This window comes from Lepidochelys kempii, chromosome 5, assembly GCF_965140265.1.
Source record: "Lepidochelys kempii isolate rLepKem1 chromosome 5, rLepKem1.hap2, whole genome shotgun sequence".
Lineage (NCBI taxonomy): Eukaryota > Metazoa > Chordata > Testudines > Cheloniidae > Lepidochelys > Lepidochelys kempii.
Window position 1 is genome coordinate 16,501,647 of NC_133260.1, and position 19,828 is coordinate 16,521,474.

General features: G+C 44.7%; 1 protein-coding gene across 6 annotated transcripts in view; it reads right to left on the reverse strand.

Annotated features, from left to right (window-relative positions):
- MYO5B (myosin VB) overlaps positions 1–14,382 on the reverse strand; it is a 372,896-nt gene extending 358,514 nt beyond the window's left edge. For 3 of the 6 annotated variants that reach the window (XM_073343526.1, XM_073343524.1, XM_073343522.1), the window contains exon 1: positions 10,796–10,872. In XM_073343526.1, the coding sequence (XP_073199627.1) occupies positions 10,796–10,840 (45 nt within the window). In that variant the 5' untranslated portion in view covers positions 10,841–10,872. Of the gene's footprint in view, positions 1–10,795; positions 10,874–13,905 lie in introns of those variants that run through there. The other 3 variants (XM_073343528.1, XM_073343527.1, XM_073343525.1) reach the window with 2 other exon arrangements.
- Between the last annotated feature and the right edge of the window lie 5,446 nt (positions 14,383–19,828).

The following is a 19,828-nucleotide window of genomic DNA, read 5'->3' on the forward strand; positions in this document are numbered from 1 at the left end:
CCCAGAAGGCGCTGCATAGGCTGGTTGTTCTTGAGTCTGTTTTTTTGTTTTGCAAGGGGAAAGTTCTTGGGGGTTTTTTTCCAATAGATTAATTATTTCAAGCAGTCAGAGCCAGGTTCGGGCCTATTTAGAACTATGGTAGAACCTCAGCGAGGGTTGTACTGCTGTTATTTCTATTTCTGAACAGCGAAGTAATGCAGCATAAGATCGGTGCATAGATAAGAGTAGGGGCTTTAAGTTTTCCATGTGGTTCACTGGGGAGAGGGAATGGACCTTGAATGATTCCTGTAAACCTTGGCTCCAGTTTTAAGCCTTGTGCCTAACTTTAAGCACCCAAACAGTCCCATTGAAGTTAAACATTATGTCTAAGTACCTTGCTGAACTGGGGTCTTTAACAGGAGTTGTATTCTTTGGCCCAGTTTACCACCCGTACTGGGTAGAAGCTCTTCTTCTCACATTTCCTACAAGTGTACAGTTAGGAAAATAAGAGGCAATACCAACATGATTTTGAATTCCTGAGATAGGAGGGAGAAGTCTTTGTGATCTTTTTTTAAAACATTGTTTAATGCCTGCTATTTTGTATGTGACATTTCTTGTGATTGCCAGTGTCCCTGTGTTCATTTTGCAGCTATTAACAAGATTATAGTATTTTCTTATCCGCCTACACTGGGGGAAAGAGAGAAGTAGTGACTTTGAATTGTCACCAAACAGGGATGAGGAGAAAGTTCTGGCACAACAACAAAACACTAGAAGAATGAACGAACTCCAGGGTACTCAATCTTTCCCACCTACCTGCAATTTCCTGCTATCAGCAAAAGTAAAGAGGCAATCAATGAAAAATAAGCACAGTGGAAACCTCTTATAATGAAGTCATTTCTCACACTATGAGCCAAATGCAAGACTGATATGAGGTCCTGGCTACAGAGTCCAGCATTCTATGGTGACTGGAGAAGTGCAAGGCAGGGAATTTAGGGGCAGGCAGGCACCAACTATGCAGCCAAACTATGGTGAGCCAGTGCACCAACTATGCAGCCAAAACTCCACACACAGGGCTGATATCTAGAGTTGCCAAGGTGCTATAGTAGTGACTGTGTGGGTGTTTGATACTCTGATTGAAGGGAAGGCTGTTCCATCCCCCACAAACCTCTGAGCGGGCCTTGTGAGAGATTCCATCACATTTGTCCCCATGAACAGTGTTTTAGGGGATCAGAGTTCACCCTACCATTCTTCCACTCTAGTCCAACTGGAATCTTGCAGCCTAACTAGCTGAGAGGTACCAGAGAACAAGGGTAGCTACCTCCCACCATTTTAACTCTGCTCACAAGTCAACTCTGTACTTCAATGGAGAAAGAATTGCCATTTTATCTCCCCACCAAACCCCTCAATTGTTTTAAATAAATAATTGAGCGTGCCCACAACAATAGAATACAGCTAGCTGGAATCAACATTCCATTTGCAGTGCATGGCACGTGTGGGTTATATTCTCATGATCCTGGCTGAACTAGCATTATAACTCCGTCAGAGGCAGACACCCAACTCAAAAGGCATGAGTCAGTGCACAGCCAGAAACATATGAGTTCACATTTGTTACACAATTAAATTTTCATGTTGAAGGCAGATGGATTCTGGCATTTCTGGGAGCTGTACAGGCTCCTGTCCAGTTTCAAAAGCTATTCGAGAAGTGCCAAGATCCAGGCTGAAGATTTTATCACCCCGGAATTTAACCAAGACACCAATTGAATACATTCGTATTGAACCAATGCTGTTGTTATTGCAGGTAAGTTACGGCTGCATGTTCAACTACAAACCCTTCCACTAGTCACTGGACTATTATTTTTCTCTAATATTTCTGCTGCCAAGGCCATCATCAAAACAAGCTTCTTCAAAAAGCGAATTATAAATCTCTCCAATAGCAAAGTGTGAGCTAAGCAAGACGTAGAGACCCCAACATTGTGCAAGAGCAACTACATTTCTAAAAATTAGGTAATCCCATTCTAACAAACAGTGTAGTAATACCAAGTATTTCTGTCACCATCAACATCCCTCAAAGCAACAGCCCCTGTAGAATAAATATAAAATTAGAGAATTAAAAGTTAGCGTAAGTTTGGTTAAGGAAAGGCCCTAACTAGCAAATAAATGAAAGACCTTGAAAGTAATGAGTTGTAAAGTCAGAAGGAATAAAGTAGGGAGAGTGTATCTGGTTCTAAAAGTAATTGAAGAGGAGTGTCTAAAAAGGCAGGCCTCTGACCAATAGGGGTGCAGATGGTTTTAAATAAGATAGAGAATTCGTCTTAAAAGGAGCCAACATGAACCTTCCCACCGCACATACACATAAAGCCTATGTGAATCCAGGTGCAACAGATGCCGCTTGTTGGTCAGCGAAAAGGAGGGGAAGAAAGGCCTTGGTGAAAGGTAGTTGTAAATCTTACTGGCTTAAGACCAGAAATAAGAGTGAACTGTCTCAAACTGGTTTTTAGCTGAAGTCAGTACTTGGCAATGACATCACTTGTTTGTTAAATGGTATAAGCGTTTACTCTTAAAGGGTTCATTGCTAATATTTGCCTGACCACATTGAAGCTGACCAATATAGGTCTAACACACATCTGGATATAGCCCATTTGCAAATATCTTGATCAAAGGTTTATAAATGTTTTCTTACTTTTTGGATGTAGTAAACTGCTGATTATTTAGGCTTCTTAGGCATGTTTAGAATAATTGTATAAATACCATTTGGCCTTTGGATTTAATGAAGGAATTTATGGTTAAATTAGTGAAGTGATAATATCCTGCATAATCATTCCAAAAGCATCACAAACAGTGCTAGAGATTAAAGGATAGAGCTGTTCTCATAGTTGCTTAGGTTGAAGCATGCCAGCAACTGGATGCCTTAACAAATTGGAAAGATTATTTTAATCAAGTAGAGCCAACCAGAGGTGCGAATAAAAAGGAAATCACCTGAATTATTTGCATTACAGCCAACACAAGTATTTATTGTCCATTTAAAGAGAACTCAGAAAAGTCTCCTTCTATCATTCTGAGCTTGCATGATGCCTAATTCACACACTGAGCCCTCTCCTGCTCCCACTCCCATTAAAACCAGTGAAACTTTTGCCATTGACTTCAACTGAAGTAGGGGAAGGCCCATTACTTGGCAGCCAAACAACTGCACTTTCACTACCTTTTGTTTTGTGCAATAGCTTGCCCTAGATTGAAGAGCTGTTTTGTGGATTACCACGTGAGAGACTCTGGTTCTTACCCCCTGAATTCATGGGCTTCAAACATCTAAGAGGCTGTACTTGGGTACCAGAGTCAGCTGCCATTAGTTCTGCAAGGACCTTGAATTGACCATTGATGAGCCACTAGATCCCAGCCTAGCCCTGTCTGCACTCCATACCCCAGAAGAGGCAGAGGACAGCAGCCATGGAGGGAGGAGTTAGAATCATAGAATATCAGGGTTGGAAGGGACCTCAGGAGGTCATCTAGTCCAACCCCCTGCTCAAAGCAGGACCAATCCCCAACTAAATCATCCCAGCCAGGGCTTTGTCAAGCCTGACCTTAAAAACTTCTAAGGAAGGAGATTCCACCACTTCCCTAGGTAACGCATTCCAGTGTTTCACCACTCTCCTAGTGAAAAAGTTTTTCCTAATATCCAACCTAGACCTCCCCCACTGCAACTTGAGACCATTACTCCTTGTTTTGTCATCAGCTACCACTGAGAACAGTCTAGATCCATCCTCTTTGGAACCCCCTTTCAGGTAGCTGAAAGCAGCAATCAAATCCCCCCTCATTCTTCACTTCTGCTGACTAAACAATCCCAGTTCCCTCAGCTTCTCCTCATAACTCATGTGTTCCAGTCTAATCATTTTTGTTGCCCTCCGCTGGACTCTTTCCAATTTTTCCACATCCTTCTTGTAGTGTAGGGCCCAAAACTGGACACAGTACTCCAGATGAGGCCTCACCAATGTCAAATAAAGGGGAACAATCACGTCCCTTGATCTGCTATACATCCCAAAATGCCATTGGCCTTCTTGGCAACAAGGGCACACTGTTGACTCATATCCAGCTTCTCGTCCACTGTAACCCCTAGGTCCTTTTCTGCAGAACTGCTACCGAGCCATTCGGTCCCTAGTCTGTAGCGGTGCATGGGATTCTTCCGTCCTAAGTACAGGACTCTGCACTTGTCCTTGTTGAACCTCATCAGATTTCTTTTGGCCCAATCCTCTAATTTGTCTAGGGCCCTCTGTATCCTATCCCTACCCTCCAGCGTATCTACCACTCTCCCAGTTTAGTGTCATCTGCAAACTTGCTGAGGGTGCAATCCACACCATCCTCCAGATCATTGATGAAGATATTGAACAAAACCGGCCCCAGGACCGACCCCTGGGGCACTCCACTTGATACCGGCTGCCAACTAGACATGGAGCCATTGATCACTACCCGTTGAGCCCGACAATCTAGCCAGCTTTCTATCCACCTTATAGTCCATTCATCCAGCCCATACTTCTTTAACTTGCTGGCAAGAATACTGTGGGAGACCGTGTCAAAAGCTTTGCTAAAGTTAAAGAACAACACGTCCACTGCTTTCCCTTCATCCACAGAACCAGTTATCTCGTCATAGAAGGCAATTAGATAAGTGAGGCATGACTTGCCCTTGGTGAATCCATGCTGACTGTTCCTGATCACTTTCCTCTCCTCGAAGTGCTTCAGAATTGATTCCTTGAGGACCTGCTCCATGATTTTTCCAGGGACTGAGGTGAGGCTGACTGGCCTGTAGTTCCCAGGATCCTCCTCCTTCCCTTTTTTAAAGATGGGCACTACATTAGCCTTTTTCCAGTCATTCAGGACCTCCCCCAGTCGCCATGAGTTTTCAAAGATAATGGCCAATGGCTCTGCAATCATATCCGCCAACTCCTTTAGCACTCTCGGATGCAACGCATCCAGCCCCATGGACTTGTGTTCATCCAGCTTTTCTAAATAGTCCCGTACGACTTCTTTCTCCACAGAGGACTGGTCACCTCCTCCCCATGCTGTGCTGCCCGGTGCAGCAGTCTGGGAGCTGACCTTGTTCGTGAAGACAGAGGCAAAAAAAGCATTGAGTACATTAGCTTTTTCCACATCCTCTGTCACTAGGTTGCCTCCCTCATTCAGTAAGGGGCCCACACTTTCCTTGACTTTCTTCTTGTTGCTAACATACCTGAAGAAACCCTTCTTGTTACTCTTAACATCTCTTGCTAAAAACCTAGTTTTTAGAAGCCAGTGTTCAATAGTCCATCAAATGCAGGTTTGTCTCCCCCACCACTCTGCTGAACAAAACTGAGGACAGTATTCACACAAGAGATAGTTAATTACTAGTCATCTCTTCGGCTGTTAAAGCCAGAGTTACTTGTACACTGGTAACTGATATGGATCAATTGTGGCCAAGTATCATGGACACACTTGTCTGAGCTTAGCAAGTCACTGGCTGCCTTGATAATATTGGGCCCTTTAATTAGGATGCAACAGAGATCTCTGCTGCCTAGTGTGGTTCCTAAGGGTATGTCTGCACAGCAACTGGGGGATGTAATTCCCAGCTTGGGTAAACGTGCATGTGTTAGCTCAAACAGAGGTCTAAAAATTACACCTCCCAGCTTCTGTGAGGGCATAACCTAAGATGAAGGCAAACTTAGCAAGAATTGCCTGAGAAAGAGCAGAGGTAATATATGTTCCCAAAAATCTCCTTATTGTGCATCACTTAACTGCAGTACAAATAAGTTGGTACTAAGGCATACAGCTGTACATATTTATAGCAGTAGATTGGACATCAGCAGAGCTACATTCTCTTTCCATCTGTCAGTGGTTCCATATATGGCCATAGGAAAGTCATTTAACTTCTGTGTCTCAGTTCACCTGTTTGCACTTACTAACCCTCACAAGACTGTTTGCAAATGTTAATGAGATCTTCATGTGCTGTAAGCGATAGAAGTGCAAAGCATGACTACAGGCCATGTGACAGTGACATGCCATCAGACAATTACCTCCACTAACTCTTCTGAGATGTTCCAATTCAAAGAACAGAGTTTGGGACAGAAATGCATCCATTTCAAGGCTATTAACGTGGCAACAGACTTGTGACTTTTTCAACATTCTTGGTATGTTAATATAAGTAAAAATCTTCTTGGCTTAAAACAAAACAATCTAATAACTTCTAGTAAATTATGTGAAACATTTTTCCTATTGATTCATTGCAAAGAACCCGCAGGAATGACCTGCTGAGTAAATCTTTGTTTTGCTCTGCATGGGTCAACCCTGAACTCCTTAATCCAGCCAAATCATAGGCCAAGATTTCCCCAGTAAGTAGCACAGGACAGAGCCTCATGTGGGGCTTTCACAGACTGACATTATGATCCATAATGCCAACACCTACTGTAACACTGTGATCAAGATGTCTGTGAGAGTGTGGAGTCAGTAGCTGACCTCATGCTTTTTGTGGATGAAGGGAAGGCGTCAGGAGACTTTTCAATAGTGAGTCATGCAAACAGCTTCCTGTTAAAAATAGCATTGGATGAGTCCTCCAATAAAACAGGTTTGGTCTCCATTACATGGGCTATTACCCACTGAATCTGAACTATTGGATTTTCTACTTTGATGTTAAAGATAGACCTAAGCAGCAACGTTCAGAACAGAACTTCCCCAACAACATTTTGCATATAGGGCCCTCTCAATCTGATAGACAGGTTGTCTTACACAATTTCTCAAGAACCTTGACGTGTATACTTGGGGCCCAATTTACCCCAGTATTAATCAGTGCAGCTACGGTGGTGACTGACAATGGAATCAGACCCTTGGTTTTTCGATTTGTGAAGCTTTATAAACTCAGAGATGCGTATTAAAAACATCTGTGCTTGGAGATTTGTTTGCCAGGTGTATAAACAGGCCACTAGAACTAAATCAATAGAGCAGCTATCAGTTCTGAACTGCTAATTGTCATTAAGATTCTGCTGTTTTTTAAACAGTACACAGAACACTGACTTTTACTGCAAACCCAAATCACTTCAGAAGGGCCTCATCAAACCAGAGAAGAGATTTCCCCATGTCAGTGCTATCATCAGCATCTTCACAGGATGACAGTAGTTTATTAGCAACATTATAGAAGACCTTATAAGCCATTTTACTTTAGTTCAGAAGCCTAAACTTGATTGCTATTTGGGATTTCAACTCCAAATCAACAAAACCCAATTAGAGATATAAGCACCAAATGCCACTTTTAAAGGAAAAATGTTAGTCTCCTAGAAAGTCAATGACGACATCATCTCACAGCCAGGTCTTTTACATGTGACAAAGCTGATGCTATTTATGGATTAGGCTATTGTCCTCTACTAACAGGGAATTGGCGATTATTGTTCCTTTTTGTTCTGATCATGCTGTCAAATCATGCTGTCAGGCTCTGATAAGTGCACTTCTTACAATAGTCAAAATGTTTAAGGAAAAATAAATTGCTTTTTTAGTTGGACTTGTCACCCCTGGTGTATGGAATAAATGACCCAACAGGTCTTTCACTGTTCTAGGGACTTGATTCTGACAGTCCTTACTTCCACAAATTAGATGTTATCACACAAACAATCCCACGGAGTCCAAGGAATACACAAAAATTCACAGGATCAGCCCTTATAGTTCATGATTCCTCCTGGATCCATTTAGCATTGGCAGACAAAAAAAGAAGGCCTCTCAAAATTATGGTCCAACATGTCTCCATAACCTTGAAAAAATGTAGCAATACTGCACAGAATTAATCTGCACAACTGATACTTGAAAATCCACTGCTCAAGAGCCTGCAAGATGTTCAGAGGCATGCACAAGCAAGACAACTGGAACAGATTCCTTGAAAGAACTAGTTCCACTCCAGTGACTCCTGAGCTACCATGCTGATAATGATCAAAGCAAAAAATCTTAAAAATCCCATAGTTTAAAATGTCAGCACCTTTATACCCTTCCAGCAAACACTATTTGTAGGCCAGCTACATACAGCTTTTCACGTGTCCATGTCCAGCAATATTTATAGCTTTCAATAAGAATATTCCCCAGGTTCTTACCCACTGAAATATTGTTTATAAAGCACCATGAACATCACAGCACAGGGACAGGATTCTCTGCCTGAAAGCAAGTAATCGATATTCATTACACACAATCAGCACCTTTCCTCATTTGAAAAAAGAAACAAGTTTATGTTCCCCTGTTAAAGAGGACAGAAATACCTATCGCCCTGAGAGGTGCACAGCACAAACTACATTCAGATGTATCACAGTTCATCTCACCATCAGGCCCTTTGAAAGCACCTGGTCAGGAGCAGGAATTATTGGCACATCCCTTCAGACATGGAAGAGGATGTGTCTGAAATCTTTCCTTCGGGACTCTGAGTTCTCCGAGGCAAAGACTGTAGCTTCATACATGTTTGTACAACACGAAGCTCAGTGGGGCCCCAATCCCAACTGGAGACTTTGGGCACTACCCACACTGCAAATATTAACAAGCATTTCCTATTTAAAATGGGAAGCAATTTGATACAAGCAGTATAAAACATCCAGAAGAAATAAAGATCTAGACTGTCAACAGTTATGTCTCTTTATCAGCAATATCCCTCCTAGAACGCCAGACACTTCATTACACTGGTCCTTTCACCCATCAAGCTTGTCCCACTGATTAAACATGAGCTGGGAAAAGTCCTAGTTATTTTCCCTGTATCTCTTTTGCTGCAGTATGCTCAGCCATGACAATTAGCTGACAAACATGCACGCTGATGTTGTTCCTACGCTAAGATACACTACTTTTTTTCAAAAGTAAAGAATTGTATGAAAACATGCACATTACAGATAAGCACATATCTCAGCTATAGTTAATGGTCAGTGTTTCTATCCTGACTATAAACACAGTTTAACAAACCTAACTAGGTGGAAAATGTTATTGACCTTCACCCAGCGAACATTAGTTCACTTCTCTCCTCTCCTATCAGGCATAGGATAATGAAGTTTATTTACAGCCAGATTCTGTCACCGATACTAATGCTGAATAGCACCTGACCCCTCCAGTAGACTCACTGAAATCAACAGGACTAAGGTGTAAAGACTAAATCAAAGAATGAAGTGCAAAGTGGCATAATCTGGCCCTTAACTATTCCAGCATTTATTACATTTAGTCAGCTACTCCCCACAGTAGTTATAATAGTTGGAGCAGCAGACATTATTTCCCCATCAGGTTATTGCATGTGAGGGAATAATGCTCCAAAAGATTAAACAATTAATTTTTTATGTACCAATTTTCTTTTTGCACAATGGGTCAATAGTATACAGAGTGATCAGCAATAAGCTTTCTGTATCACCAGGTGCTTTTATCCAACTGTAAAGTGTATGTCAGACATCTGTCAGCACCTAGGCAAGGTAACCTCAACACCACATACAAGAATATCACTTATTTTATTTTCATTGCAATGTAAGAATTAGAGGTGAGTTTTGATAATACTGCTAGTGAACTGTTCTTGCATATGCCCTAAGTATCAGAAAACAAAATTCTTATTAGAAATATTTATGTTACCTGTAATAGATCATTATAAGGATAGATTTTAGGAACAGCAGAAACCAGAAAATAATAATTTATTGCTCATATTTTTAAACAATTACAGTACCTTTAGTGTATGTTTGATGTCAAATTTTCAGAATTTCTATTTTTTTAAAAATAGTTGCAATCTCCAGCAGTTCAGACCATGTATTTATCCACTAATCAAAAAAAAAAATCTAGTGTATGAATCTCTGTTCATCCAACAAAAACCATATTTGGCTAAACAAATCAGATAAAGGCTTTCACAGGTGATCACTCAGACTAAGACTACAGTACAATGCATCAAACCCAGGTCTAACGTTACCTGGACAGGAATTCAACCCAGTACAGAAAGCCCATGAAAGACCTTCTATATCACATCATCCCCCAACTTATTCCTTTAGGCTGAGATATATGCCAGAGTGCAAGGCTAGCAAAAGGCTTATGCACCACTTATCTTAATCAGAAGGTTCCAGTAATTCTTGTACCGACCTTGTGCTCAGCCATAGTGAGCATGTTGGTATAACAAGCAACTGGTAGACTGTGGAATCACAATACTTGGCTTAAAACAACTTCGCTAATCTTGCAGTTCAAATGATTTAGTTAAAAAATGTAAATGGATGGCTCTCCTAAAGAAAGATGTTTGGTACAGGGTGAAGAGCTTTAGATAGCTGAAACGGGAAGGAGGAGAATGAAAAACGAAACCAAACAACTCTCAGATAACACCATATTTACAGTTTTCCAGTCTTTCCCTACAAAAGTCTCCCCTAGACCAATATGTTAAACCAAGAGTGTTAAAATGGGAACGTATGTTCCTCTCTAAATGTTTCCCATTGCTAGTATTCTAATATTGGCAGGTCTGCTTCAAGAACATAAAAGAGGTCTCCAGAGGGGCAAACTTGATTTTATGGGGTAATTTATCATCATCCACATGGGGAAAATTTGCATAGGGGACAAGAAACTCCATTAGAGCCCAGTCACAAAGTTTCCAGACAATCATCCCATCTTGGACATCCATCAAAGATCAGGATCATCCATATAGAAGCCCAAGGCCCCATACATTTTCCTGATCCCCAGACATATTTCAGTCCCTGTAACACTCCCAGCTGGCTGCAACCCTCATCCCCATTCCCTTCTGGGATAGAAGAATGAGTGGGGAAAGTTTACATAGTGGAGGAACAAAACAAGATCATGCTGATTGAGTCAGCATGACTCTCCTTGGTAATACCTGGGTGGTTCTGGGAATGGACAGCATGGTCCATGGAACTACCATCTCCCTAGTCCTGTTCCTCCTGACTCGCAGAATCCAACCGCTGTAGCACATCCATAGAGGTAGAGGAACTTCATAGGGATTAGGAAGGGACAAGGCCACAGAGCCAGCACTCTCCTGTCTCCCCTGCTTGCAGAAGTGAAAGTATCCAGTCAGATGGGTGGGGGATAAGCCCACTCAAACACCATCTCTGAGGATGTAAACAGGAGAATAGGTTTCAGAGTAACAGCCATGTTAGTCTGTATTCGCAAAAAGAAAAGGAGTACTTGTGGCACCTTAGAGACTAACCAATTTATTTGAGCATGAGCTTTCCTGAGCTACAGCTCACTTCATCAGATGCATGCCGTGGAAACTGCAGCAGACTTTATATATACACAGAGAATATGAAAAAATACCTCCTCCCACCCCATTGTCCAGCCGGTAATAGCTTATCTAAAGTGATCATCAGGTGGGCCATTTCCTGCACAAATCCAGGTTCTCTCACCCCCTCACCCCCCTCCCAAAAACCACACACACAAACTCACTATCCTGCTGGTAATAGCTCATCCAAAGTGACCATTCTCCCTACAATGTGCATAATTAAAGTGGGCCATTTCCAGCACACATATTCACCTTTCCTTGAACATCGAGCATATAAACATTAAGTAAACCAAAAACCCAAACAGCAATGTCTGCAAAGACACCCCCCCCACACACACACACACACACTATGTGCACCCACTTACAATGTTGGTTCCCACACAGAGCGTTTATATAGGATAGAATACATGTCAATAATGTGACTGGCTGTGAAACAGAGAAGACAACCCCACTCCAAACTGATTTATTTTAAAAAAACAGGATGTGTTAAATTTCTCTCTTTTAATAGACTACCCACCATATATTATGGGATTAAAACAGCAGCATTTTGTGGATTTTAATAATTTTACTTTACGTTGCTTTGCCTAGTTTTACCATTTCTGGAATGTACAAGTTTGTTTTATTTTGTTTTGCTTAGAGGTTGTTAATGAAACCTGCTGGATATACAAGCCATAATTTTTATGTTACTACTTATGCTGATATACACCAAAGCTAAAAAGCATTTTGCTCGTGACTGGTCTCATGAGAAACATCTTATTTCTGAGACTATCCCAAGGAGGACATACAACATTAATTCACTCCAGCAGACAGCACAGACAATATAAGGCAAGAGACTCAATCTAAACTAGACATCATCACTAAGCTGTCCCCACTTCAGTTCATCTTATATTGACAAGGCTTCTTTTTTAAAAAAGAAGTTTGATTTTTTAAGAAACCCTATGTAGGTGCCTGATGCAATAAAAACAAAGTAGGAACCATGAGCCTCTGTCCCCTCCCAATCTGTGCTACAGAAAAGGAGGGTATCAGTTTAAAAGAAAAAAATAAAATATAATAATAGGAGGATTGTCAAAAGTTGCTGAGTTGGTTCCCCCCCAAAAAAAATGCTGACTAAATCTCTTTCTGGTGTTTACAGGTTTCAGAGGGGTAGCCGTATTAGTCTGTATCAGAAAAAAAAAAACAAGGAGTCCTTGTGGCACCTTAGAGACTGACAAATTTATTTGGGCATAAGCTTTCGTGAGCTAAAACCCACCCACGAAAGCTTATGCCCAAATAAATTTGCTAGTCTGTAATGCGCCACAAGTACTCCTCCTTGTTTTTTCTGGTGGTTGTTTCAGTGAGACTCTGTCCTTCCCCAGTGCAAACAGTAGCTAGCCTGCTGCAAGTTTCCCAGGTAGACTCAATGAGTCGCACACACCCCACCTGAATGGTAAGGAACAAGCACCCTCAGTGCCAGGCAAGGGACCATCCACATTTCCTACATGATCCAACAACCTGAGGAGAGGGCCAGGCCCAGCCTGCTTCACCAAGCCAGCACAGAAGAAGGTACAGGGGCATTTTGCTTTAGAGCCAGCAAAGCAAATAGCCAGCATATTAAACGTCAAGGCTGTCACCAACACATACCGCTTGCCACTGTTTGGGAAGTGTCACCTGTCCCTAACCTTTCATGTGACAACTGCAGCAACAACTCTGACATTCCCCTTCCTCCTGACACCTGTTCCGGGCTGTTCCCCCGCCTACGGCGCAGCCCAGCCTTTGCGTAGTTACCTGATCCTGCCAAGTTCAGCGGCAACAGACAAGGCTTTTCCTTCTAAGCTTATCCAGCCCGCTTCCCACCTCCCCGCATTCATTAAATCAGGTCTCTGGCGCCATAAATGTACACAACCACTTTCCAGGGAAACGTGACCGATTCATGATCACTCGGCTTTTATGCCGATGAGTTCTCCCCGAGCCCGCACACTCAGCGCCTTTCAGAGGTAATAAACGGCCACCCATACACACAGGGTCGCCACGACGGCCCTGCCGAAACGGCTTGGAGGGGCCGCGGGGAGCGGGGGAAGGGGCCGCGGGGGGAGCCGTGCAGTGCCCTGGGAGACGGCCCTGGAGAGATGCAGGGGCGAGGGGGGCAATACACCGGGCGAGTAGGGGAGGGAACGGCACGGCGGGTATTGTAGGGGCGACGGGGGGACGGGGACGGCACCGCTAACGGCGGAGAGGGACTGCCCTGCAGCTGGCGTGGATGAAGGAGCTGGCCCCGCAGGGGCACCGGGCCTCAGGGAGCAGGCAGCCGGGCCAGGCGAGCCGCACCCCGGCGGCGGCGGGAGGCCGAGAGGGCCGGTGCGGGCGCCCAGCTCCCCGCGGCGGAGAGAGGCAGCCAGGTGCAGGGCTCCAGGTGAAGCCCTGCGGCCGCCGCCGCCCTCTCGTCTCACGGCAACAGAACTTCCGAGCGGCTTTAAAACACGCCCCGGCCAGGCTGGAGCGGGGCGCCCCCGGAACCCAGCAGGAGCCCGGCTCGGGTGCCCGGGAAGGGCAGAAAGCGCAGGCAGCCGGTAACAAGGCGCCGGGTCCCGAACCCCCCGCTCCAAGGGGCTGCGGCCGGCAGCCAGCCCGGGGGCCTCCCCCAAAGCGCGCACGGCTGGCGAGCAGGGGGCTCCCCCGGGGTAGGGGTGGGGTGTTCTAGTCTCTGAAGCAAAGGCCCCGGCCCCGCTCACCTTGGTGTAGAGCTGGGAGACCGACATGTCCTGGCCGGGACCCCAGCGGGGCGCAGCCCGGGATGGAGAGCGCGGTAAGCCGGGGGGGTTCAGCCCCGGAGCATCCAGCCCCGCCGCGAGGCTGCTAGCGCCGAGGGTCCCGGCTCACACGGGGCCGGGCGACATGGCTGCAGGGAGCGTCCGCAAATCTCCGCTCCGGGGCTTCTCCCGCTGCGCAGCCCGGACGCGACCTTCGCCCCCACCGCCGCCGCGGCTGAAGTTATTTATCAATCGGAGGAGGCGGCGGGTGGACGCGGCAGGTCCAGCTCCGCCTCGCGCGCCGCTCCCAGCGCAGGTATGGGGAGGTGCGGGGCCGCCCGCTGGCCTGGCTCGGCAAGCCGCGAAGCGGGGCGAGCAGCGCGCCCAGCCCGGCTGCGCTTCTGCTCCCAGGTGCCGCGGGTGGGACCATCTGCGTCCACGGCTCCCGGGCGCGCTCTCCCTGCACAGGGCAGGCACCCAGGTAAGGGCCGCCCCCTGCTGGCCAGAGCGCAGCCCCCTCCTTCCTCCCGAGAGGGCAGGGCGCCGCAGCCGCGCAGGCCCGGCGGCGTGTGGCCGTCCCCGAGTGGGGGAAGCGGCTTGAAATAATGGGGGGCGGTTCAGTTCTTCGCCCCGTGAAAAGTTTTCCTGCAATAACCCCGTTTCACGTGTTGAGGTCACGTTTGGGTCGCTGAGGATTGTCCCTGCCCATAGGTGCTGGAGCAAGGGGTGCTGCTGCACTCCCCTGGCTTGAAGGGGATTCCAGCACATACAGGGTTTACAGCTGGGTTCAATGGCTCTCTGCACCCCCTGCCCCTGGCAGAGACTGTTCCACCCAAACAGCACGCTGCTCAGCCTGTCCTGTGAAGTTCTCCCCCTCACCCGGGACCTGTTTGGGGAAATTGTTTTTGTTTGTTTGTTGTGGGTCCAGTAAACGTTATTGGGGAGGGTTGTTTGGTTGGGGGGTTTTTGGTTTGCTTTGTTGTTGTTTTGTTTTTTCTTTGGCTTTGTTGTGTTTGCTTCTTTGCTCACCCTCCCCCCATCGTGGAACACCATGGTAAATAGCTGGAAATGAACCAATGATGTGCCTGGTCTAGCAAATCTTGCTAAAGCTGAGCTAAACAGTCCCTGCCTAGAGTGGCTTTTACCACTGCTTCCTAAGCATAGTTCAGTAGACAAAAAGCCTGATCCTGCTCTCTCTTAAATTGGTGTAAACAAACCAGGGTTAATGCCACTAAAATGAGTGATGTTACAATAGCATAAAACTATTGTGAGAGATGAATCAGGGCCTGCCCTTTAGAAAGTACCAGATTACATCAAATGGCATGTTATTAAAAAAAAAAAAAATCCTGTGTGGGAAGGATGATACCTGTGAGATGCCCCCTAAATGATCTTTATACCCCACAGCCCACACATATTACTCAGCTGAATGTTGCTGATGTGTCAGTTTTTTATACTAATGAACAAGGTAGTAATGTAGTAACCAGCCATCTATATATATATCACAGCCTTTATCATGGTAAATTTATATCTAAATTGAGCAGGGTTCCTCTGCTGGGTCTAATAAGGTGCATTTGGGGGATCTAGTATCTTTAACCAGAATGCTCTTTCATTTTCTCCTTCCATCTCATTTGGAATTTTGCGTATTTTCCCCTGATCACCAACCATTCTACAAGCAGTATAGGCCCACTGAAAACTGCCTCTTGGCTGCTGGATTCTATATTGAGCCAGTACTTTTAAGGAAGATTACTTTCCTATCACTCTTTCTTAAAATTACTAGTAAGTGATAAGTCTTTGCCTTTAAATCTCCGTATCTGAAGATATCCTCTCACAGGTCTCAGTCTTGGGTCTCATGCTCCCAGCACCAGCCATGGTTGAATTCCCCTAACTCTGCCTCCCTGGGTTAAAAGTCCTGTGTGTTAGTGGAGTTCTGCCCTTTCTCAGACTGGGAGCATGAGATCAGAGACTGAGACCCTGTGATGGCAGTCTCTTTAAAGAAACTGTCAAGGTTCCTCCCCCACTCTGAACGCTAGGGTACAGATGTGGGGACCTGCATGAAAACCTCCTAAGCTTATCTTTACCAGCTTAGGTCAAAAACTTCCCCAAGGTACAAAATATCCCACCCTTTGTCCTCGGATTGGCTGCTACCACCAAACAAATACTGGTTATTGCGGAAGAGCTGTTTGGAAAAGTCTTTCCCCCCAAAATACTTCCCAAAACCTTGCACCCCACTTCCTGGACAAGGTTTGGTAAAAAGCCTCACCAATTTGCCTAGGTGACTACAGACCCAGACCCTTGGATCTTAAGAACAATGAACAATCCTCCCAACACTTGCACCCCCCCTTTCCTGGGAAATGTTGGATAAAAAGCCTCACCAAATTGCATAGGTGACCACAGACCCAAACCCTTGGATCTGAGAACAATGAAAAAGCATTCAGTTTTCTTAGAAGACGACTTTTAATAGAAATAGGAGTAAATAGAAATAAAGAAATCCCCTCTGTAAAATCAGGATGGTAGATACCTTACAGGGTAATTAGATTCAAAACATAGAGAATCCCTCTAGGCAAAACCTTAAGTTACAAAAAAAATACACAGACAGAAATAGTTATTCTATTCCGCACAATTCTTTTCTCAGCCATTTAAAGAAATCATAATCTAACACGTACCTAGCTAGATTACTTACTAAAAGTTCTAAGACTCCATTCTTGGTCTGTCCCCCACAAAAGCAGCATATAGACAGACAGAGACCCTTTGTTTCTCTCCCTCCTCCCAGCTTTTGAAAGTATCTTGTCTCCTCATTGGTCATTTTGGTCAGGTGCCAGCGAGGTTACCTTTAGCTTCTTAACCCTTTACAGGTGAGAGGAGTTTTCCTCTGGCCAGGAGGGATTTTAAAGGGGTTTACCATTCCCTTTATATTTATGACAGAAACATTGTAATTCCTCCAGTACGGCACTGGAATAGTTCAGCAGGAACAGCGTGGGGCTTCTGCCCACTCTGGTGTTGCTGTGCAGTGGTGGCACGGCTCCAGGGTTGATCTCTCAAGTGGTTCAAGGATGGGCCTGTTCCTGACTCACGATGGGAGGTGAGACTAAAACCGGGCCTTCCTTGTTTTGGAAGGCGAATGTCAACAGCAGTCCTGGGTGTCAGCCTTCAGCTGGGAAGTACAATATGTTTTATGGCCCCATACGGGAGTGGCCTGAACTGATTCCACATGCTTTCATCAGAAGAGCTAAAGTTTTGGTAGCTGCACACAAATCTGGGCTCGTTGGACAACTGATTCCAACTCATCCTCTTCGGAAACAAAACTAAACTCCCTAGCTTGAGGATTGTAATATGCAAGGTGCCACATTCATCCCTGGTCTAAGCAAGTGCTACCAGTGGCTCCAATGGAGTTATGCCCACTTACTTTAAGATCACGTGTGGCCCAAAGAGCTGCTAGGTATGTCACCGTTTTGTCCTGCTGATAATCAGAGTGCAGCAGTAGCATCCAGAGTTAAAGTTTACTTCCTCTATTAATCCGAAAGGGAATGGCAGGTACTGTAAAATAGGGGAGAGGTGCTCGATGACAATGGAAAGATCTTCCAACTGCCTCCCTGATAAGAGGCCTGTGTGGCATTTCCTTATCGAGGGAGCATGGTTTAGTGGTTAAAGCAGCAGATTAGGAGGGAGAAGATTGGGGTTTCCATCCCAGCTCTGCTATTGACTCACTATGGGACCTTAATAATGATGTACCTAGCTCTCTTCTAGCACTTCTCATCAGCAGATCTCAAAGTAGTTTACAAAAGAAGTCAGTATCATTGCTATCATTTTACAAGATAGGGGAAACCGAGGCACAGATAGGGGAAGTGATTTCCCAAGGTCATCCAGCAGGTCAGTGTCAGGGCCAAGCAGAGAACCCACCTCTCCTAAGTCCCAGTCCAGAGCTCTATGGACGAGGCCACAGACAAGTGACTTAGTCTTTCTGTGCCTCAGTTTCCCCACCTGTAAAATACAGACACCTTTGTAAAGTGCTTGGAGCTCCTCAGATGACAGGCACTAGTTAAATGAAACTATTAGAATGTACTATTATTTGCTCAGGAAAGGAGCATAGACTACTGGCTGAACAACAATACCGGGAGTCAAGAGTTTGTGGTGCTGCTACCAGCTCTTCCACTGACTTCATGGGTGACCTGGGGCAAGCCACTGAGCTTTTCCATACTTCAGTTCCCTCCACTGTAGAATGAGGATAATAAGATGCATCCTGCAGAAGTGTTGTAAGGCTTAATTAATGGGTGGAAAATGCTTTGAGATCCTGGGAAGGAAGATGCTACGGAAGTGTAAAGTATTATTAATTTTCATTGCAAAGACTTTGCATATGGGGGCAAAGAATGTGCTTATTAGGGCTTGTGCTCTGCCACAGTTGTTCACTCCTTCACTAACTTACAGGGAATTTTCTTTAAATCACTGTAGATGATGTTTGCTGCATTGCCTCAGTATATTGTGCCTTTATTTAATATAATATTGACATTATCTCACCACAGCAAACATTCACGTTTACTGTCTTCTCCCTTAACTCCTCATCCCTTGAGGCAATGTAAATTCCTTTCTTTTCCTTAGCAGCAACACATCATCCTGTTCTTTAATCCTGCCCTTCGTACAATTGCTGCATCGGAGTAGTACACAGAGAGCCTTCACAGCATATCCTAATGTTTCTGCAAGGCTGGCAGCTGGGAAAAGTTGTGAGCACAGTAACGCTGCTGTGAATAAAGTCATGCAGGGGCTTCCCATCTCAAACAGGTTCTATCTGGAGCTTTTGTATGCCCTCTTCTGGGCTGTCTCAGTGTCTGCAGCTCTCTCTATTTGGTCATTTTGAAAGGGATGTGTCTGTGGATGGCACTCTCTGTCCTTCAGCCTTTTGTATTATCCTGCAGGCCCCAGCTGCAAGGAGAAATGGCCACATACAGAGGTAAAACATGTTTTGAGAACTATGAATTTACATTCCAAAGAAGGGATCACAACACCACACCTCTGGCTCACAAGGTAGGAGTTTAAGACTGAAGGGACCAAATCCAACCACCCAGTGTTCCTGGGGGCGAGGACAGCAGTAGCGATGATCCTTTATGATAACCTGAGCAGAGAGCTGCGTGTCAGCATGGCTGAGTTCTAGACTTATCTGTGCCACTCAAGGCACATCTACGTTACTGTTTTTTTAACCACTCTGCTAATGTGGCTGCAGCAGTGCAAACCCCTACTGTAAATAAGCAGCAGGAGTGTAGGTAGACTGTAATTGCACCAACATGGCTTACTCCACTCTGGGAATTAAACTGGGCAATATATTTGACTCATGCCCTGTATTTATTTTATTTTTTTATGGTAATGCATTTTGCAATTCCCATGGTAATCCAGACTAATACCCGTCATCCTATTTGAAACTCTGCCTTAGATGAATTTGAGTACATTGCAGGTGTACTACCAAATGCCCTCTCTATTGTAAACTCCACTTACTCCTGCTCCTTCATTAAATCAAATATGGAAAAGAAATATGAAATACAAGCATATTTAAGAACAAGAATTCAGATGAAGAGTGGGCAGAAAATGTCCCAGATGCAAAGCACAGCTATTCACAGGAAATATATATTAGTGCAATACATCATTTTAAATTGAGTTTATTATTCTTTAAAACTTTAAGAAAAAAAAATCAGAAATTTGTCATAAAGTGCTGAATTGCAGGAAATTGTCTTTTGCATCTGATGCAGGAAGATAAAAATTTCTTTCCACTCTGGAATCAAACCTTTACGCTCGTTGTGAGGATGTCTGATGTGAAGGTAGAGCTTTTCACCAAATGTGAAATAGTTATGGGTGAGGACAAACTCACAAAGTTCAGCCACCAGGTTTGCCGTGACATTATTAGGCATACTGTTCCTGATGG